Source organism: Chlorocebus sabaeus, chromosome 21, assembly GCF_047675955.1.
Source record: "Chlorocebus sabaeus isolate Y175 chromosome 21, mChlSab1.0.hap1, whole genome shotgun sequence".
NCBI classification, from domain to species: domain Eukaryota; kingdom Metazoa; phylum Chordata; class Mammalia; order Primates; family Cercopithecidae; genus Chlorocebus; species Chlorocebus sabaeus.
In genome coordinates this window covers 60,361,921-60,382,516 of record NC_132924.1, presented here as the reverse complement: position 1 = coordinate 60,382,516, position 20,596 = coordinate 60,361,921, and the positions used below count along the sequence as shown (strand labels likewise).

At 36.8% G+C, this 20,596-nt stretch overlaps 1 protein-coding gene across 5 annotated transcripts in view; it reads right to left on the bottom strand.

The window, feature by feature from the left end:
* Nucleotides 1–20,596, bottom strand: part of PEX1 (peroxisomal biogenesis factor 1) — a 42,254-nt gene that overhangs the window by 6,450 nt on the left and 15,208 nt on the right. For all 5 annotated transcript variants that reach the window (XR_005242411.2, XM_038004620.2, XM_007982165.3 and 2 more), the window contains 13 exons: nucleotides 18,624–18,747; nucleotides 17,993–18,096; nucleotides 16,394–16,476; nucleotides 14,064–14,196; nucleotides 13,367–13,463; nucleotides 11,834–12,004; nucleotides 10,162–10,316; nucleotides 9,030–9,219; nucleotides 8,650–8,816; nucleotides 6,814–6,948; nucleotides 3,533–3,597; nucleotides 1,008–1,150; nucleotides 814–917 (listed from right to left, as the gene is read on the bottom strand). Coding sequence is in view for 4 of the 5 variants with exons in the window: in XM_038004620.2 (XP_037860548.2) it covers nucleotides 814–917; nucleotides 1,008–1,150; nucleotides 3,533–3,597; nucleotides 6,814–6,948; nucleotides 8,650–8,816; nucleotides 9,030–9,219; nucleotides 10,162–10,316; nucleotides 11,834–12,004; nucleotides 13,367–13,463; nucleotides 14,064–14,196; nucleotides 16,394–16,476; nucleotides 17,993–18,096; nucleotides 18,624–18,747 (1,671 nt within the window). In the remaining variant the exon portion in view is untranslated. The remainder of the gene's footprint in view (nucleotides 1–813; nucleotides 918–1,007; nucleotides 1,151–3,532; nucleotides 3,598–6,813; nucleotides 6,949–8,649; nucleotides 8,817–9,029; nucleotides 9,220–10,161; nucleotides 10,317–11,833; nucleotides 12,005–13,366; nucleotides 13,464–14,063; nucleotides 14,197–16,393; nucleotides 16,477–17,992; nucleotides 18,097–18,623; nucleotides 18,748–20,596) is intronic.

The following is a 20,596-nucleotide window of genomic DNA, read 5'->3' as shown; positions in this document are numbered from 1 at the left end:
AAAAATTAAAAATAAAATTATCTGGGCATGGTAGCGTGCGCCTGTGGTCCCAGCTACTCGGGAAGCTGAGGTAGGAAGATTGCTTGAGCCTGGGACACAGAGGCTGCAGTGAGTTGTGATCGTACCACCGCACTCCAGCCTGGGTGACAAAGTGAGACCTTGTCTGAAAAAGAAAAAAGCAAAAACCTACAAAATATTCAGTGTAAGTAATTTCTTATTCACACAGTGGTTATTTTCTAGATTTAGGCAAGTGTGCCAAGAAGGGATTTCAAAAGGAAAATCTAAATAATTTCAATAATACCTACATGTAACATATATTCAGATACTTTATACCTTTGACTATTTATTTGTCTATCTGTTCTTTCATTCATTTATTTGCTTGCTTCTAAATTGGAGAATAGCAGTTGGAACAACACAGGACTAGGAAGAGTTGAAAAATTATCTCTATGAAACCTGCTTACATGCTTATGATTCACATGCTTGATTCTGTATCAGAGTTTTTTTTGACAGGATAATGGATGTAATCATTGAACAGAAGAGAATGTGAAAATATAATACTTTAGGTTTCTTGCATTTTTTTCCCCCAATCAGCTAACACAGAAGGATTACAAAGTTTTCAGACTTGCACTGGGCCAAAGAAAGGCTTTGCATCTAATTCAGAATCTTTTTATGCTTTGAGCAAACAGTGGCTAAAGCTTTTCCCTAAGAAAGCTGATCTTCTAAGGACAATTGCCATTACCTGGCAGAAGTAAAGCTCACAAGGAAAGAGTGTAGCATTTGTTGGGTTTTGGACTCTAAATATGAAATTGTCACCTGATCAGGAGGAGGACAGTATACACATTTATCTAGTCGACCAGGCCTAAGCAGGGCAGGGTCAATCAAGTCAGGGCGACTAGTCGCAGCCAATACATAAACACCTAGAGGAAAAAAGAACATTTTTTTACTAAAATCTGATGACATGATGACATTTTGTTATAACATTCTATTTCTGTATTTATAATTATTACCCTGTAAGCCTTCTACTCCATCCAACTGAGTCAGCAACTGGTTAACGACTCGGTCTGTAACTCCTGTATTATCATGACCCCGCCGAGGAGCAATGGATTCAAATTCATCAAAGAAAAGAATGCAGGGCTTTGCAGCCTGTGCTCTGGGAAAAACAAACAACATTTCATATTTGAATCAGGCTTCATAGTTTGCAAAGTGATTTCATATATATATATGAATGAATTTATGCATTTATATATTTATGTACTTCTTTTAATGTTTACAACAAACCCTTAAAGAAGGCAAGTTGTATGTATTTACATATAAACACATATAAATGTATTTATATATATTTATGTACTTATTTTAATCTTTACAACAAACCCTTAAAGAAGGCAAGGTATATGAAATTGCCCTCGTATTCAGTAAACTGCTGAGGTCAAGGTGTTTATTAAGACCCATGCCTTCTGGATAGACTAACGGGGATCAAAACAAGAATCTGACTCTTGGTCAATAAGTCAAACACTTGTTTGATTTCTATTACAAGTAACCATTTTTATATTAATATATACTTATTGGCCACCCTTACTTCTTTTGTGAAATGCCTATTCATTTCTTTTACCCATTCAAAATTTGGAAAGCTCATTATGCTGGTACTGTTTTGTAAGGGCTCTCTATTAAAAAAATATATTTTCTTATTTATTTATTTATTTATTTATTTATTTATTTATTTAGTCTTTGAGACGGAGTCTCTCTGTCGCCCAGGCTGGAGTGCAGTGGCGCGATCTCCACTCACTGCAAGCTCCGCCTCCCGGGTTCATGCCATTCTCCTGCCTCAGCCTCCCGTGTAGCTGGGACTACAGGTGCCTGCCACAGCGCCTGGGTAATTTTTTTTGTATTTTTAGTAGAGACAGGGTTTCACTGTGTTAGTCAGGATGGTCTCGATCTCCTGACCTCGTGATCCGCCCGTCTCGGCCTCCAAAAAATATATTTTCTTTTACTTTTCTAATAATTTGAACTTTGACTTTTAGTTTTATTAATTTATTAACAAATTTTAATTCTAAAGAAGTGAATATTAATTCCCTCTCTGGCAACAGGTGGACTAGATGTCTGGAGAATAACACCTAATATAAAACACCTGTCATGGTGATTAAAAAACCCAACAGCTATCTCATTAAACGCACGGCAAGTAAAATATATCTTCTGGGGCCAAAAATAGACCAGAATTATCTGCTATTTGCATGTTTGGCAGAACTCTCCTAGAAAACTGAGTCTGATGTTTGATTTGTGTAAAGATTTTTTTAACTTTTCTAACTCAATTTTTTTACTAAGTTATAGGACTACTCAGATTTTATTTCTTTTTGGTTCAATTTTGGTCAATTTTATTTTTGTCTATGTCACCTAAGTTTTCAAATGTATTGTCATAAATATTTTCATAATATTCCCTTATTATCTTTTACATTTCTGGGATATCTTTAGTTATGGTTCCCTTTTTATCCCTAAAATTGCTTATTCATGCTTTTTTTTTTTTCTTAATCAAACTTGCTAGAGATTTGTCAATTGTACTCAGTGTTCAAAAAATAAATTTTGGCTTTGTGAGCTTCTCTGTTTTGTGTTTCATTAAACTTCATTCTTATCTTTATTATTTCCCTTTTAACCTATTTTTTAGTGTATATCTATAATTTTCCTAATTTCATGAGATAGATACATAAGTGGTTAACTTTCAACCTTTTTTCTTTTCTAAACATTTAAGGCTATAAATTTTCCTTGAAATCAGTTTTGCAACAACTAACAATTTTAATGGATAGTATTTTCATTATCATTTGCTCCCAAATATTTTCCACTATAACCTCTCTTTAACCCAGGAATTACGTAGAAGAGGTTTATTTTGTTTATGCTTTTTCCTGGTAAACTGGGTGGTGAATACATGAAGTATTCATTTTATTATCCTTCCTTAAGATGCATAAGTATTTTATATACTCTTAACTGTACATTTTATAATAAAATTTTTGGAAGAATAAAACAGTAACTTTTATTTTAAAACTCCCCATAATGCTATCACATTTGAATAATTATTTTAATCCTTACATACCATCTTCTATATTCATATGCAGTTTTTTTAATATATGCAAAATAGTTACATTCACTGAAATTAAATTGGCCAGATGGAATCTTGATTTATAAGAGATAAATTAGAGACTGGGGGAAAAAAGAATTTAGAACTTAGAAAATTTAGAGATAAATTAGGGGCAATTATTTGCTTCATATAAGAATCTACTCTGAGATTTCTTTGAATAACCATTTCGATTCCACTTTGAGGAGTATTTCTATTGTAAATACAAAACCAAATGATTTCCAAAATTTAATATCTAAAATATTTTGTAGTATTTGGTGAAATAGAGAATCCATGTTCTCTAGCTTATTAATAATTCACATAAACCACAGGTTTCAAATATCAGTTCTTCAAAAAACAAGACCAAAAAAAGCATTGATTGATAAATAATAACAGAGTCAGTTACTTTAAAAACATTAATAGGGAACCAACCTAATAAAAATATCCCGAACAGCTTGTTCACTTGCTCCAATATATTTGCTGAGTAACTCTGGCCCCTATGGGTAAAATAAAATTAGAGTTGAGATAAAATTATTTAAAAAGAAAATACAAATTTGGTTTCTGACTAAATGAATCATGGAAATCTTTCATATGATTAAATAGATGTCTTTTATACATTTTTAAAATTAATGTGTGCTAGAATAAATAACATACCACAAGTTCTATGCTTGGTGTTTCTTCTGCCCAGAACATTTTCCCCCAGATATTCTCATGGCTTGTTGCTTCATTTTATTTAGATCTCTGCTCAAATACCACCTCTTCAGAAACCCTTTTCTGACAAGTCCATCTATGACTCACTCCAGTTTACTCTAAGCTTCCTTACCCTGCTTTTCTTCCTACATAGGACTTACCATCACCATCTGACAGTGGATTATATACTGAATGTGTCTATCTGCTTATTGTCACTCTCCACTAGTAGAATGTAAACTCCAAAAAGGCAGTTTTGTTCACTGCTGAATCCCTTGTGCCAGAAACAGTGTCTGCCACGTAAGTATTAGATAAATAATTTTTTTCAAGTGAATAAGTGAATGGTTGAAGAAGGGACAAAGTTCCATCTAAAATTTAAAAAATGTGTAGAGATATGACTTTAATCAGCATCTTCAATTACTGAAACAATGTATTTGCACAGGATTTAAAGAATATATCATTTTTAGAACGTGGGAAAAGGCCAAAAAAAAAAAAAAAGAGAATATATAATCTTCCCTAAAAGCCAACTGAAAAACCTTTCGAAATAAACTTCCCTGCATATAGCAAAATCAATAATAAGAATAGTCTTTCCTTAAATTGGAATCTTTTAAAAAAAACTGAATAGGTCCTAAAGAAATCTGTAGTGAAAAATCACTATCTCCAAAAGACCAACTACTGATCAGGATATGTGACCAAAATAAGGAATTTCTAATATTCAACCACATAGATATCTATTAACGTAATAATATTTAATTACATTTCCTCAGTACAGTCAGAGAACTATAGGACTAGAGGAGGCAACAAGAAATAACTAAAGCAAGGCCGGGTATGGTGGCTCTCACCTGTAATCCCAGCACTTTGGGAAGCCGAGGCGGGTGGATCACGAGGTCAGGAGGTCAAGACCAGCCTGGCCAACATGGTAAAATCCCGTCTCTACTAAAAATACAAAAAAAATTCACCAGGTGCGGTGGCAGGAGCCTGTAATCCCAGCTAGTCGGGAGGCTGAGGCAGGAATCACTTGAACCCAGGAGGCGGAGGTGGCAGTGAGCCGAGATCACGCCACCCCACTCCAGCCTGGTAACACAGCAAGACTCAGTCTCAGAAAAAAAAAAAAAAAAGAACTAAGGCAAATAACAGGAACAAGGCAACAGCCTGGCACTTTTAGTGTTTCTCCATCATTGCCAGTTCACAAAAAAACATGATAAAAGAGTAATTTACAACTGGGTAAAACCCAGTTATACATTACAAAACTGAGCTGGGCGCTGTGACTCACACCTGTAATCCCAGCACTTTGGGAGGCCAAGGCGGGCAGATCACTTGAGGTCAGGAGTTCAAAACCAGCCTGGCCAACATGGTGAAATCCTGTCTCTACTAAAAATACAAAAATTAGCCTGTAACCCCAGCTACTCGGGAGGCTGAGGCAGGAGAATAGCTTGAACCCAGGAGGCGGAGGTTGCAGTAAGCCAAGATTGCATCAGTACACTCCAGCCTGGTCAATAGAGTGAGACTCCATCTCAAAAAAATGAAAATAAATATAGAAAAAAATAAATAAATTACTAAACTGATTTATAAATCAAGTTTGAGTAAGGCTAGAATAATACATGATTCCTTTGTCTTGGAATCTAATTGCCCTTTGTTAAACTAATATTGCTGATGTACTGAAACTATACAGCTAAGATACTGGATCTGCGACCACAATGACACACCCGTGGTGAACTGTGAAGCATTACCCAAAATGATCTGCTAGCATGCCTCTTAATTACCACACTCACCTTATACCTGAAAAAAACTTAGACCTAGTCTCACTTTGACACAAGCAAGGGTGAGATATAGTCAAAAGTAACAGAACCACGAAAACCTCAGTATGGTCTCCAGCCTCTAGTTGTCTACTCCCTTTAAGAATAGTTTGCCCTTTTATCTGAGTATTTATGTATAATTCTGTTTACAATGCATGAAGATTTGCCTTAAGCAAGACCATAATAAGCCCTACGAGAGAGGTGGCTCATTACTCAATGTCACACAACTTTTTTTTTTTTTTTTTTTTGAGACGGAGTCACGCCCTGTTGCCCAGGCTGGAGTACAGTGGCGCGATCTCGGCTCACTGCAAGCTCCGCCTCCCGGGTTCACGCGCTATTCTCCTGCCTCAGCCTCCCGAGTAGTGGGGACTACAGGCACCCGCTACCACGCCTGGCTAAGTTTTTGTATTTTTAGTAGAGACGGGGTTTCACCGTGTTAGCCAAGATGGTCTCGATCTCCTGACCTTGTGATCCGCCCGCCTCGGCCTCCCAAAGTGCTGGGATTACAGGTGTGAGCCACCACACCCAGTCGCACACAACTTTTAATAGATGGATCGCTGTTCCAGCTTTCCAAACGTGAGACTAGCCCACAATCGACAAACATAATGGTGTTGGTAAAGATGTGGAGAATCAGGAACCCCCCACATTGCTAGTGGGAATGATGCAGTTGGTGTGAAAGACAGTTTGGTGGCTCTTTGAAAAGTTAGAGAATTACCCTAAGACCCAACAATTCCACTCCTCAGTTTATGCCCAAGAGAAATAAAAACATGTCCATGGAGAAATCTGTACATGAATACTTACAGCAACATTATTCATAATAGTCAAAAGGTAGAAACAATTCAAATGTTCACCACTGATAAGTGGATAAACAAAGTATGGTAACATTATTCAGTCATGCAAAGGAATGAAGTACTGATACATGCTATTACCTGGATGAACCATGAAAACTTTACATAAGTGAAAGAAGCCAGACACAAAAGGTGACATACTGCATGATTCCTTTTATATGAAATATACAGAAAAGGCAAATCCACAGAGACAAAAAGCAGATTAATGGTTGCCAGGGGATGAGCGGAAGAAGGAATGGAATGAAAAGGTTTTGAAATTAGAAAGAGGTGGTGGTTGCATAGCATTGTGAATGCACTAAATGTCAGTGAATTGTACACTTTAAAATGGCTAACTGCATTTATGTAAATTTTGCCTCAATGAAAAAAGAAGTGGACAACATACCTTGACACTTATAAAATTCATTCTACTCTCTCGTGCAATTACCCCAGCTAGTAAAGTTTTTCCTGTTCCAGGCGGACCGTACAACAGTATTCCTGTTCTTTGTCGTATGGGCAAGTTTGCAAATAATTCTGGATACTGAGAAACAAAACAAAAAAAAAAAATGAAAAAGAGCCCAAGTCTAAACAGAAATGACTAAGTAGCAGCTAAAGATCAATGTATAGAAAAAAATATTCAGATAGTAATCACCACCACCTTTCTTCAGTAACAGCAAGTACAACAGTAGAAAATAAAATTCCTACTAAAAACTATAAATGAACTCAAAGGAACTACTACAAATTTTTTCCAATTAAGAACACATTCTATATAAAATGCATATAACTGCATCAGAACTTCTTTCTATTTTTCCTGTTTTATTAAAAGTACTGCATTTTAAAAGTACAAACCAATCTTTTAACAAGTATAGTGCCTTTCACAGATATGCTTCATGGGGCAAGTTATGAGGGCTGTGTACATTCAAATCTCTTCAATCAAAGATAGTAAAATATCCCAAGAGTCTCCAGGCTGAACAAATAATCGACTGCTTCTCAAATTACCTTTTAAAGCACCACTGCTCGAGAACAAGAGACTTTTTGAACAGGTGAGCCAAACATGAGGCTACTGTCAGCAATATCCTGGTCTCCTTTATTAGGTATGCCTATTTAGTTCCCTCTATTGAGAATATTCCCACTCACCTCTACTTCTGCTCTAATCTGAAAGAAGCCCAGACAGCAGTTACGCATATAGTCTCCATGTACTGTATCTGGATGTACTGAATCTCCATGTACTAATGCTCGATGCCCACCCAATCCCAGCATTGGGATCATGATCCTGCTAGCTAGTACTTCCATGCCCATGTTCTCTCACACTGGTTTTAATAGTCCTGGGCTGCAATCAGCATGTCCCAGGCTCCAGTGGCCACTGTTCCCAGGAGTTGCCATGCAGTTACATGAAACCCAGGGTCCTTACCCATATTTTTTTTCTCACTCCTTTGCACGGGTCCCTGATCTTATGCAATGATCTTTGCCTCTCAGATTTCTGATTAAAACACACTACCTCCTAGACTCTACCATCTGATCTTCTGAAGAACAATCTACATTTGTCTCCTTTATCCTGCTATCTGCCTCGTCTATACCTGCCAACTCTGCTTTTCATCCCAGGTCTGGAAATCTAGCTTCGCCCATCAGTCCTGTTAACCTTGATAACTCTTCTACCTCCTAGTTTATTCCTATCCATTTCTGCTCAAATCGCAGCAGACAGTTCATCTTGTTTTACTACAATTTGAATGATTAAAGCAAACAGAATTATACATCAAAATGTATTTACTGTAACTATCACCTCAGCTTTCTATAAGTTTCTTATGGTCAAAGACTGCATCATACACATTAAAATCTGTCAGCCTGGGCAACATAGCGAGACTCTGCCTCTACAAAAATTAAAGAGTTAGCCGGGCATGTTGGTTCATGCCTGTAGTTCTAGCTACTGGGCAGGCTGAGGCAGGAGGATTGCTTGAGCCCAGGAGTTCAAGGTTGCAGTGAGCTGTGAGTGTGCCCCTGCACTCCAGCCTAAATGACAGTGAGGTCTCAACTCTAATAAAAAATTAATTAATAAAATAAAAATTTGTTAAAGTACCTAAAATAGTATCAGATATTTATTTATTTAGATACCTAAATAGTGTCAGTAAACACTTGTTGACTCACATGGAGATTGGGCAAGCTAACACATAAAGCCAAAGCCAATAATACAGTGGTTCTTCTGGGAGTAAGTATTCACTTTTTCTTCTTTTTTTTTTAAACATACCTTGGCAGGTAACTGGATAGTATCCATGAGTATCTGCCTAACTTCATGTAACCCACCAATCTTGTCCCAACCCAGGTCTCTAGGTTTATGCAGGTTGACACTTCGCAAAGACGCAGGAATAAATCCATGGAGAGCCTTTTGGAAGTCCAATGTTGTTAAAACTAATTCTGTTTAAAAATAAACAAAATTTCTTTTAGTTGTTATATTTCACTATATGAATTTTCAAAATATGCCATCATTTTAGCTGGAAACACTAATTTTCTACTCAACTGCTTATTCAAATACTACAATGGAATATATTTAATTCTTGTCTTACTACAATTACATTTCTCCATAATAGAAAGAAGATTCCAAGTTCAGGTTTTAATAGTAAAACATACTTTCTCTGGTGGATATACTCTGACGAGAGAGTCGAGAATGTATGGCTCGATCCACAAGTACCGTAAAATCTCTAGCCACAAACCCTCCAGTTTCTTTAGCTACATGCTGCAGGTCAAGATCGGTGAACTTGTTTATATCACAGTCCAGTTTATTTTTTATTACATTACACAGAATTTCACATCTTTGTTCCTAAAGAAAAGCACAAAATTCAAATTTCCAATTTTATTCAACTGTATATTTTAGAACGTATATTTGGAGAAAATCAAGTTGACAAATCTATAGTGACAGAAAGTACATTGGTAGTTGTCTGGGGATGGAGTGGGGGAGGGATGGGTAGTAAAAAGGCCTGGAGTGATGAAAATGTTTGTTTCCTTAATTGTGGTGATGGTTTCATGGCATCTACATATGTTAAAACTGATCAAATTATACACTTTATGTGAATTTGTTGTACTTAAATTATATCTCAATAAGGTTGTAAAAAAATCACATTAATAAATGATTGTCATTTCTTTCTCCAATAAGAAGCATTTTTAGTAATACATGGTTCCTTTAATAATTTTTTTTTGGTTCCTATAAAACTTATTTCTAAAAACATATTCAGTGACCAATATCTCAAATACCATTCTATTATCCTTAATAATAGATATAATACCTTTGTTCTTCAATAGCAGTTAACTTGCATAGGGTCTGAATATTTAGGGTAGATGCTAGGTGAAATTTTTTAAGAATTTAAAATATGTTTGCCAGTCCTGGAACATACTTCTTTCAGCTCAGTGCTACTAAAACCCTCATGAGTTCCCAAAGGGGACTAAGTGCCATTATGTGATGGTGGAAAAAAAAAATTTAATTAATGAAGTGTTTAAAAGCCATCTATCTATTTCTCTCTGTTTTTTCTCATTCAAAGAAATACCATTTTCAAAAAAGTCATTTTCTTGGAAAGTGCATACTAACATTTCAGGTGGCTATAAATTATAATTATGCCTCTAGCACAACATGCACCAAATGTTGACTTACATATCCTTAAGATCATTAATAGAAGCATAAGTTTAAAGCCACAAATTACTAATAAAATTGAAAAATAATTTCTAGAAAAGGGACCTAATTCAATAATCCTTACAAGTAGTGTATTACCTGATTAGGAGGCTGAATGTGTTGGATGCACTGAAATATGTGAACTCCTTGAGCAGAAACAAGTAAAGGATGTAGAGATTGTTGAGACTGACTTGTGGCAATCAGTGCAACCAAACTTCCCATGGAGATAAACTCTTTTATCATATCATTCAAAGCTGAAATTAAGCAATATAGTGTAAAAGCTTAGGAAAAATAAACATGAAATTTAAAAATTATACATTCATTAAAAATAATGATACTCTAGGTTGACCTTTAAGGTGGAGTATGTATAGTATCACTCTTTCATGTCTTTAAAAAATGAATCCATCTAGTTATTCCCTGATTTATCTATCAAGGACCTAATAAATCTAATGGAGGCACAAGAGGTACTGCAAACTCAGACCATATACTCAGAGCAATGTCTAATGAGGTTCCCTACTCGTGGATCTTATGAAATAAATGAACAAATGATAAAAATTTGTCTGAAATAAATATTCTAGAAGGGTGATAAATTTCCATACTGTATTCTGTTTGTTAAAATACAGTTCATATTCCTACGACTTCCAGAACAATCTCTTCCTACCCCAGGTCTTGTAAGGTTTCATATGAGAAGGTCAGAACTGAAATCGGCATTAATAATGTACATCTGAGTCCTGTCCTGACCTAGAAATTTGCAGCACTCCCTTAAACTCTGGACTAATAGATCTAGTATAAGAACAGTAACAGATCGAGTGTAAGATTAGTAACACCAGTCCTATAGATGCTATAGATTTCAAAATTTGAGATTAACACACTAGGTAATATAATCCAAGCCACTCTTGGTTGCATTTTATATCTATTTCAGTTCTTAAGAACCTTGAAGCAAGTCAGTGCTACCAAACCCTCCAACCTCACCTCCCTAGCACTCCTCTCCTTGCATTCTAAGCTCCAGTCAACAGGGTATTCCCCAAAGTATCATTACTTCCTACACCTCTGTGCTTTTGCCTGTAGACCCCGCTTCCTTTGCTTCTTTATTAGCATGAAATTGGTTCACGCTAATTTCTACTCTTCCATCAAAACTCAGCTCAGTTATCAACTCCTCTAAAAAGCTTTCCCTGATAACTCCTTATCCCACCTCAACCCCAGTATAGGTTATATGCTCCTACACTACTCTGTGTATACTTCTTGCATAGTGTATTCTGTCACCTCCTTGTTGGTCACCCTGGTCAAGTTAATCTCTCTGAATTTCCATTTATTGACCTGTAAAGTCCAGGGAATATCTTCATGCAGAATACAAAGCAATCCAAGAAAGCCAAGAAAGGGATGGCTACTCATACACAGTAGCCATCATTATTAGTATTGTTCTGTACTAACACTGTTCACCCTTCTTTTTCTCCTAGACTTTGAGAATACAGACTGTGCACGAGCGTTTGTCAAATATTTGTCAAATGAACAAAAGAGTGAATCTGTAAATAAAAGAGAATGAAAAACCCTAAAGGACTAAGCATGAAGTTGCAGAATTTTCATACTGTTTTTACTCTACCAATTTACTAATACAGTCTATAGGACAACTGTAGAATGCTATCAGGGGCGTCAAACACAACACTTAACATAACACATATATTATTCTCTGAAGAGAGTAGATTTATTGTTAAGACTAAAAATGCTGACTGACAAAAGAATAAGACCTTAACCCAGTGGTGGATGCATTTACCATGAGCAAGCCGCTGGCTCTGTGCCGCCTCAGGACTGTGCTCATGTTCCGGAACAGCAGGCAGTCCAGCAATGTGGTCAAGGTCATCCAGAAGAACAACAGATGGCTGCATCCACACTGCCTCTGAGAAAGCCACCTCTAGGGTTTTTTGTATGTTTTCAAGCCTTTTTCCTTAATACAGAAGATATGAAATGGTTTCAATATTATTTCAGTGCTGGGAAAGTTCAGGTTGTCCTTTTGAAAGCACTAGAAAAGCTCAATACTGATTTAACTATAAAAATTTGATCTATATTTTATTAATATACCAATCACAAAAACGTGTTCATCATTAACATGGTTCAATTAATACAGTCTCAAAGGGTGCAATAAAGTATCAACTTTTATAAAACTCAGAAAAGGAGGCCAGGTGCAGTGGCTTATGCTGGAATCCCAGCACTTTGGGAGGCCAAGGCGGACAGATCACTTTGAGCTCAGGAGTTTGAGACCAGCCTGGCCAACATGGTGAAACCCCATCTCTACTGAAAATACAAAAATTAGCCAGGTGTGGTGGCATGTACCTGTAGTCCCAATTACTCAGGAGGTTGAGGCACGAGAATTGCTTGAACCTGGGAGATGGAGGCTATAGTGAGCCAAGATCACACCACTGCACTTCAGCCTGGGCGACAGAGCAAGACTGTCTCAAAAAAGAAAAAAAAAAAAAGAAAAAAAGAAAAGGAATATGCTACTATAATTTCTGTATGCATGTATTCATTTATACCCAGTTTCACTCCATTGAAAATTTTAGATGGCCTACAACAAAATAAAAAAAGTAGGATGTGGGAAAACATAAGTGAGAGTAAGGGATCAAGATTCATGTAAAATCGAATGCAAATGCATCTGTCTAGAGATCCTGGAGTTGCTATATTTGAATCACAAATTTGGCTTCAAACTTCCTGGTGAGTTACAAAGTTTAAATTTACAAAGAACAGGAAACACACAAGTTCATGATTAGTTGGAACTATATGACAGAGGTACCCAAGGGGGAAAAACTGACTGTTCAAAGTAAAAAAAAAAAAAAAAATTTAATTGAATAGATAATGTAAATGTTAAGGACTTTAAAAGCACAAAAGTGTTCTATGGTAAACTGTAATTCTCCTCATTGCTGTCCACAGCCTCCTACTTTCTCTCTCCTGAAGCAACCATTCTCCCAGTTTCCCATAGCAATTCAGAGATCATTTATACCAATTAGAGTATATTCTAAGTACTAATTTTTCAGAGTGGTGTCAGTGAGCACTTCCAGGAATGTAGTCTACAAAGAGTTCTGGCTAGAAAAAAAAATAGGCCTCCATCAAATATGGAGAGTTTTAGAAATTTTATCAAAAACATTAGAAAGCCAAAGACTTAAAATTTCTAAGAAACTTCAATGACTAAATGATAAACAAAAAAGTTAAAGACTAGATGATACGTGTATTTTTTAGATTGATAGCATTAATTATAACATTCCTGTCTTTCTAATGAAAAAGGGATTTATGTAGAGTGTTACCATACTCATACCTCGTAAAGTTTTACAGTCAACTCTCTCCACATGGGCATCCAGTTTGTCAAATGCTTCTTTACAGATTGCTTTGGCTAAAGTTGATTTTCCACTTCCCTAGAAAATAATTGCTTTGTAAGAATTCCCAATATATTCAGTCACAGAAATAGTTTCTATCAGCCTCAATTTTATACAGTCTCTTCCAAAAAAATAAAAGAAGAAGAGGGAATACTTCCCAACTCATTTTATGAGGCCAGATTTACACTGATAGCAAAACCAGACAAAGACAATACAAAAACAGAAAACTGCAAACTAATCACTTTCAAACTTAAATGGACAAAAGCTCAGCAGAACATTAGCAGATAAAACTCAGCAATGTAGAAAGAATGATACACCACAACTACATGGTATTTATCACAGGTATGCAAGGCTGGTTCAACATTTGTAAGTTACTCAACCCTATCAGCACTTTATAGCCTAAAAAAGAAAACCCATATAATTGTATCAACTGACACAGAAAAAGGGCATGGAGAACATCACTCTTATTCGTCATCACTCCCCCAACACCTAAAAGCAGACACACAGAAATATTAGTGAATAAATGAATGCTTTCCATATGTTGTATAAACCCTATATAATACCTGGTCAAAACCCAAAGAAAGGTAAATGAAAAGTTATTAAATGTTACAGAAAAATGAACACACCTTAACCACTTACCTTTCCTCCTGTGAGTAAAAGAGCTCCATTCCTAAGTCCTGCAACAAGAGACATCAGCTGCCGAGACAAAGGGCGTCCCAGGAGGCTATGAGTGATGTGCTCCAAGGAAGATACACCTAAGGAATTCACTCCTCTGTAAAAGATATACATGGTTACATGATAAAAGACTGAAGCAGGATAAAATTTAGCTACAAAAAATGCTGAATTTTGCCTTCCCGGTATAGTTAATTAATTTATTTTATATCTTTTTTTTTTTTTTTTTTTGAGAAAGGGGCTTGCTGGGTCATCCAGGCTGGAGTGCAGGGGCGTGAACCCAGCTCCCTGCAGCCTCAAACTCCCTGGCAAAGGTGATTCTCCTGCCTCAGTCTCCCGAGGAGCTGGGACTTCAGGCGTGTAACACCACACCCAGCTGATTGGTTTTCTTGTGTGTGCATTTGTTGTAGAGACGGGGTTTTGCCATGTTGTCCAGGCTAGTCTCCAACTCCTGGGTTCAAGGGATCCATCTGCCTCTGCCCCACAAAGTGCTGGGATTATAGGCATGAGCCACCATGCTCAGACTAGTTAATAAATTTTAAAAGACTAAAATCTTAGAAATTGTCCCCTACTTGAGAGAAAGTATACTGATTAATGTCGAAACTGAATCCAGGCCTTTTTTTTTTTTTTCTGAGACGGAGTCTTGCTCTGTCGCCCAGGCTGGAGTACAGTGGCATGATCTCAACTCACTGCAACCTCCGCCTCCCAGGTTCAACCGATTCTCCTGCCTCAGCCTCCCAAGTAACTGGGATTACAGCTGCCCTCCACCACACCTGGCTAATTTCTGTACTTTTAGTAGAGACAGGGTTTCACCATGTTGGCCAGGCTGCTCTCAAACTCCTGACCTCAGGTGATCCACCCGCCTCGGCCTCCCAAAGTGCTGGGATTACAGGTGTGAGCCCACCCTCCAAGCTCTTAAAATTAGTTTTATTACTTTAAAAATGTACAGTTACTAAAAGTTGTGCCCTAATAGAACTCCTTAAGGAATCTTAACACACACACACAAACACCTCTAACCTTCAAATGATTTAATTTAGTAATCAACATAATCATAAATGGGTGCTTTTGAAGTACTGAGGATAACTAAAAACTTATTTCCTCTTAAACATTACCTATGAAATCCAGTATCAATCTGTAGATTACATTATACAAACATGAACTTTAAACTACTTCTGGACTGTGACTGCCTGCCACTTTATATGATCACACAAGAGTCTGAAGAGATTTTACTTTATGCAGGATGCAGTGGTTCATGCCTGTAATCCCAGCACACTGGGAGGCTGAGGCAGGCGGATCACTTGAGACCAGCCTGGCCAACATGGTGAAACCTCATCTCTACTAAAAATACAAAAAATTAGGCAGGTGTGGTGGTGCATGCTTGTAATCCCAGCTACTTAGGAGGCTGATGAGGAAGCATTGCTTGAACCCAAGAGGCGGGAGGTTGCAATGAGCTGAGATTGCAACACTGCACTCCAGCCTGGGTGACCAAGTAAGAGTCCATCTCAAAAAAAAAAAAAAAAGAGAGATTTTATTTTATATTAGCAAACACTGTGCTATATTTAAATATTTTGACTTTATGGTTTAATCCTTTTACTAAAACATTTACAGATTATACCATTCTAGGAAATCAAAGCACTACTATTACATCTACCAAAGCTTCTGTGAAGACTTCTAAGAGGTAATGCTTATAAGAGATTCTCATATAAGAAATATGGAAATTAAGAGGAGTTAAAATATTTTTTATATTTTAATCTAGCCCTACTGAATCAAAAGAGGAATTTGTTAAATATTTGTTTTAAAAGTTGAGAAAAACACAAATAATCCAAATTATTACAGTAATACAAGACAGTGAAGGAATAACTTAATTTGAAATATTTTTAAACATTTAACTAATGTTTTTGGCTTTAACTTTTAAAATGTATTTATTTGTTCTAAGAATTATTGTTTTATTCAAGCATATATGATCCAGGTGATATCTAGTTGCTTTCTTCTCATTGATCAATTCTCAAAGTAAAATTTCTAACAAGCTTCAGACTTCTAGTTATTGAAGAAGACAAGGTTATCCCCTACCACCAGGGATGGATAAAAACATAAAAATAAAGAAAAAAGAAAAGAAGACAAGGCAAATTTAAGCTAGGCGTGAAGATAGAGACAATCCTTGAAAAAATATCTACTTAATGCATTAGTAAGATCACTTATTGATATTAACATCTATTTTAATATTTACATTGAAAACTCTGCCAGATATAATATTAAAACACGTCTCTAAACATGCTAGTTTGGCCATAACTTCTTACCCCAAAGAGCTCAGCTTTAAAAAAGGAAGAATAAAGTCAATTTCCTCACTGTTTTCTTCTTTTACCATAGGATCTAGAAGGACCTATAGTTGCAAGGAAAAATCAGTTTTACATTTCAAAGTATGTCTTTTGCATGTTTTTCTCGGGTCCCAGAAAACTAAATTGCTGATTCTGTTATACCAGAGAGAATAGATAAATTATGCATGCAAGATCATTATTTAAACACCCTTGACAATAACAATGTACCCATCCAGAGAACATAAATATTTATGGTCAACAAGCAGAAAGAATGTTACTGCCTTAATACATTTTACAGATATATTTTTATTTATAATTTTGATTTGTGTCACAATTATCCTTTCACAATTCTTACATTTGTATCTTCTCCAAATGGTATTCCTTCAATAATATTTCAAAAATACAGAAACAATGTCTAGTTCTAAAACACTGAAATTCTAAATAACTAGAGTATCTTCAGTTTTATAATGACAAGAATGAATGTCCTAATCAAAACATAATATTGTAAAAAGACCACTCTTGGCTGGGCGTGGTGGCTCACACTTTTGGAGGCCAAGGAGGGCAGATCATTTGAGGTCAGGAGTTCAAGACCAGCCTGGCCAATATGGTGAAACCTGGTCTCTACTAAAAATACAAAAAATAGCAGGGCGTGGTGGCATTTGCCTATAATCCTAGCTACTAGGGAAGCTGAGGCAGGAGAATCACTTGAACCCGGGCGGTGGAGGTTGCAGTGAGGCGAGATGGTGCCACTGCACTCCAGCCTGGGTGACAGAGCAAGACTCCGTCTCAAAAAAAAAGACCACTCTTAAAATACTTCTAGAAGAGCTAGGCGCAGTGGCTCACACTTGTAATCCCACCACTTTGGGTGGGCAAGGCAGAACAATTGCTTGAACCCAGCAGTTCAAGACAAGTCTGGGCAACATGGTGAAACCCTCTCTCTACAAAACATACAAAAATTAGCCAGGCATTATGGCATGTGCCTGTGATCCTAGCTACTTGGGATGCTGAGGTGGGAGGATCACCTGAGCCTGGGAGGTCAAGGCCGCAGTGAGCCATGATCGTGCCACTGCATTCCAGCCTGGGCGACAAAGCGAGACACTGTCTTTAAAAAAAACCAAAAAAACAAAAAAAAAACTTATGGAAGCAAAGAAAAGTGATCTGATAATATTTATGAAGAGTTGCAAATTTAAGAACTGTCAAAATATGATGGGTTGTACAATAAAAGTGCATGTAAAAATAGGAATTTAAAAAATCAAACCCTTAAAACTACGTTCTCATTTGTTTCAATCCTAGAAGAATTTTACATCATGACCCATTTACCAGTTAACACGATCAACTCTATTCTTGGAAGTTAACTGTGCTAAGGCATTCATTTTTAAATTTAGGATAAGTCAATAATTTGTACAGATACTTTAAAGAGATTACAGAATAAAATAAAATATTTTAAATCAAGTTATTCCTTACTCCTACCTGGTTTTTAATACACTTCACAATGCAAGATGTTACAAGGAAATTCATACTTTATTATCGATCATATGTAACAAACAGTATTTTATTAAATATTCAATAATATGCTATTACTTGTATTGTAGTCTTCTGCAGCAAATTGGGACTCAACAGAAAAATATTTTTATCTTTTTCTTTTTCCCAAGAATGAACTATGCTCAGAGAAAATTCCTTCAGCCCTATTAAAAAGAAAGTAATAAATACAGAGTTAGTATTGACACAGAGATGAAATAATTTAAGATTTTAAATGTCAAATTTATTTAAGTTAAAGGCTTTTTTTTTTTGCAACAGGGTCTCGCTCTGTTGCCCAGGCTGGAGTGCAGTGGCATGAACACGGACCTCCTGGGCTCAAGTAATCCTTCCGCCTCAGCCTCCCAAGTAGCTGGGACTACAGGCATACACCACCACGCCTGGCTAATTTTTGTATTTTTTTGTATAGATGGGGTTGTGCCATGTTGGCAGGCTGCTCTCGAACGCCTGGCCTCAAGTGATCTGCCTGCCTCGGCCTCCCAAAGTGCTGGGATTACAGGTGTGAGCCACTGCACTCAGCCAAATATATTTTTCAATACATAAAATCTACTGTTTAATTATCATAATTACATTTCACTATTCACATACTATTCACATGTATGACAGGTTGCAAGAACAATTAAAAATGTACAACTATTTAAATAGAAAAAAAAGTCAAAATAACAAATGTACTCACCATCTTTAGTTTCCAGCTTAATAAATTCTTCCTCTGATATTACCAAAGGAAGCATGGTGGTAGTAGACTGCTGTAGCCATGAATAAAATACAATTTTTATGTCTTCTTCACTTACGTCTTTAGGCTGCCAAAAAAGGAATAGTAATGAATTATCCTCATAACTGAACTTAACTTTAACACCCTTATTTTAACATCTTATCTTCCTAATAAAGTGTAAGCCTTACCAAACAAATCCACTGAAGGATGTTCATATTCTATAGGCACAGGTTTGGGATTTGACATTACAGTTAGCACAATGAGTGCAGTGTAGCCTGAAGAAACATCTGCTAGGTGGAAAAGTTTTAAATGCTCATTTTCTCTATGCCCAGTGATACACCTACCATAATTCGGCTCACTCAGTAACCATTCCAACCCCATTCTCCCTTTCCTCCCTCTACTATAAAGACAGGAAAACAAATTCCTTTTTCTTTGAGACAGAATCTCACTGTATCGCCCAGACTGGAGGGCAGTGGCGCAGTCTCCACTCATTGCAACCTCTGCCTCCCAGGTTCAAGCGATTCTCTTGCCTCAGGCTCCCAAGTAGCTGGGATTACAGGCATTGCCAGCTAATTTTTGTATTTTTAGTAGACATGGGGTTTCACCATGTTGGCCAGGCTGCTCTCAAACTCCTGGTCTCAGGTTATCTGCCTGCCTTGGCCTCCGAAAGTGCTGGAATTACTGGCATGAGCTGCCACGTCTGGCCTAATAATCTATTTTAAAAAATTTTGTTTTGAGATATTGCGTAGGCTGGAGTGCAGTGGCACAATCATAGCTTACTGCAGTGTTGAACTCCTGGGCTCAAGATATCCTCCCACCTCAGTCAGCCTCCTGAGTACCTAGGACTACAGGCATGTGCCACCACATGTGTCTAATTTTTATTTTTACTTTTTTTGAGATAGAGTCTTGTTCTGTCGCCCAGGCTGGAGTGCAGTGGTGAGATCTAGGCTCACTGTAACTTCCACCACCTCAGTTCAAGTGATTCTCCTGCCTCAGCCTCCTGAGTAGCTGAGATTACAGGATTAGCACCACACCCGGCTAATTTTTATCTTTTTAGTAGAGATGGGGTTTCACCATGTTGGCCAGGCTGCTCTCCAACTCCCGACCTCAAGTGATCCACCCATCTCAGCCTCCCAAAGTGCTGGGATTACAGGTGTGAGCTACCATGCCTGGCTTAATTTTTTTTTTACATTTTTTTGTAGAGATAGGGTCTTGCTATGTTTCCCAGGCTGTTCTCAAACTCTTGGCCTCAAGCAATCCTCCCACCTCAGCTTCCCAAAGTGCTACGATTACAGGTGTGAGCCACTGGACCCCACCTACAAAGATCTTTAAGTTCAATATTTCATTTCCTGACTCTACCAGTATCTGAAGAATTAACTGAGCAGGAAAGTAAAACAGTCTAGCACTGTTTTAGGCTACAATATTAATACTGAAACAACATGGGACAATTTTTTTTTAATTACGACCATGTGGCAAAATTATCAACCTCTTAAGAAAGCAAAAAATATTCATATTTGCACTGGCAAATATACATATTTGTGTTATCATTTATTAAAGATTTCTCAGCTTCTCAAAAAGTTAAACATAATTCCTAGGTATATCCCAAAGGAGCTGAAAAGAGGAACTCAAACAGATATTTGTACACCAGTGTTCACTGTAGCATTATTCACAGCAGCCAAAAATGTGGAAACAACCCAAGTGTCCATCAACAGATGAATGGATAAACAAATGTGGTATATGCATTCAATGGAATAGTATTCAGCCATGAAAAGGAATAACGTTCTGATACATACAACACAGATGAGTCTTGAAAATATAATTATGTTAAATGAAATAAGTCAGATACATAAGACAAATGCATACTTCCACTTATATATGAAATATCTAGAATAAGTAAATTCATAGAGACACAATATACATTAGAGATTACCAGGGAC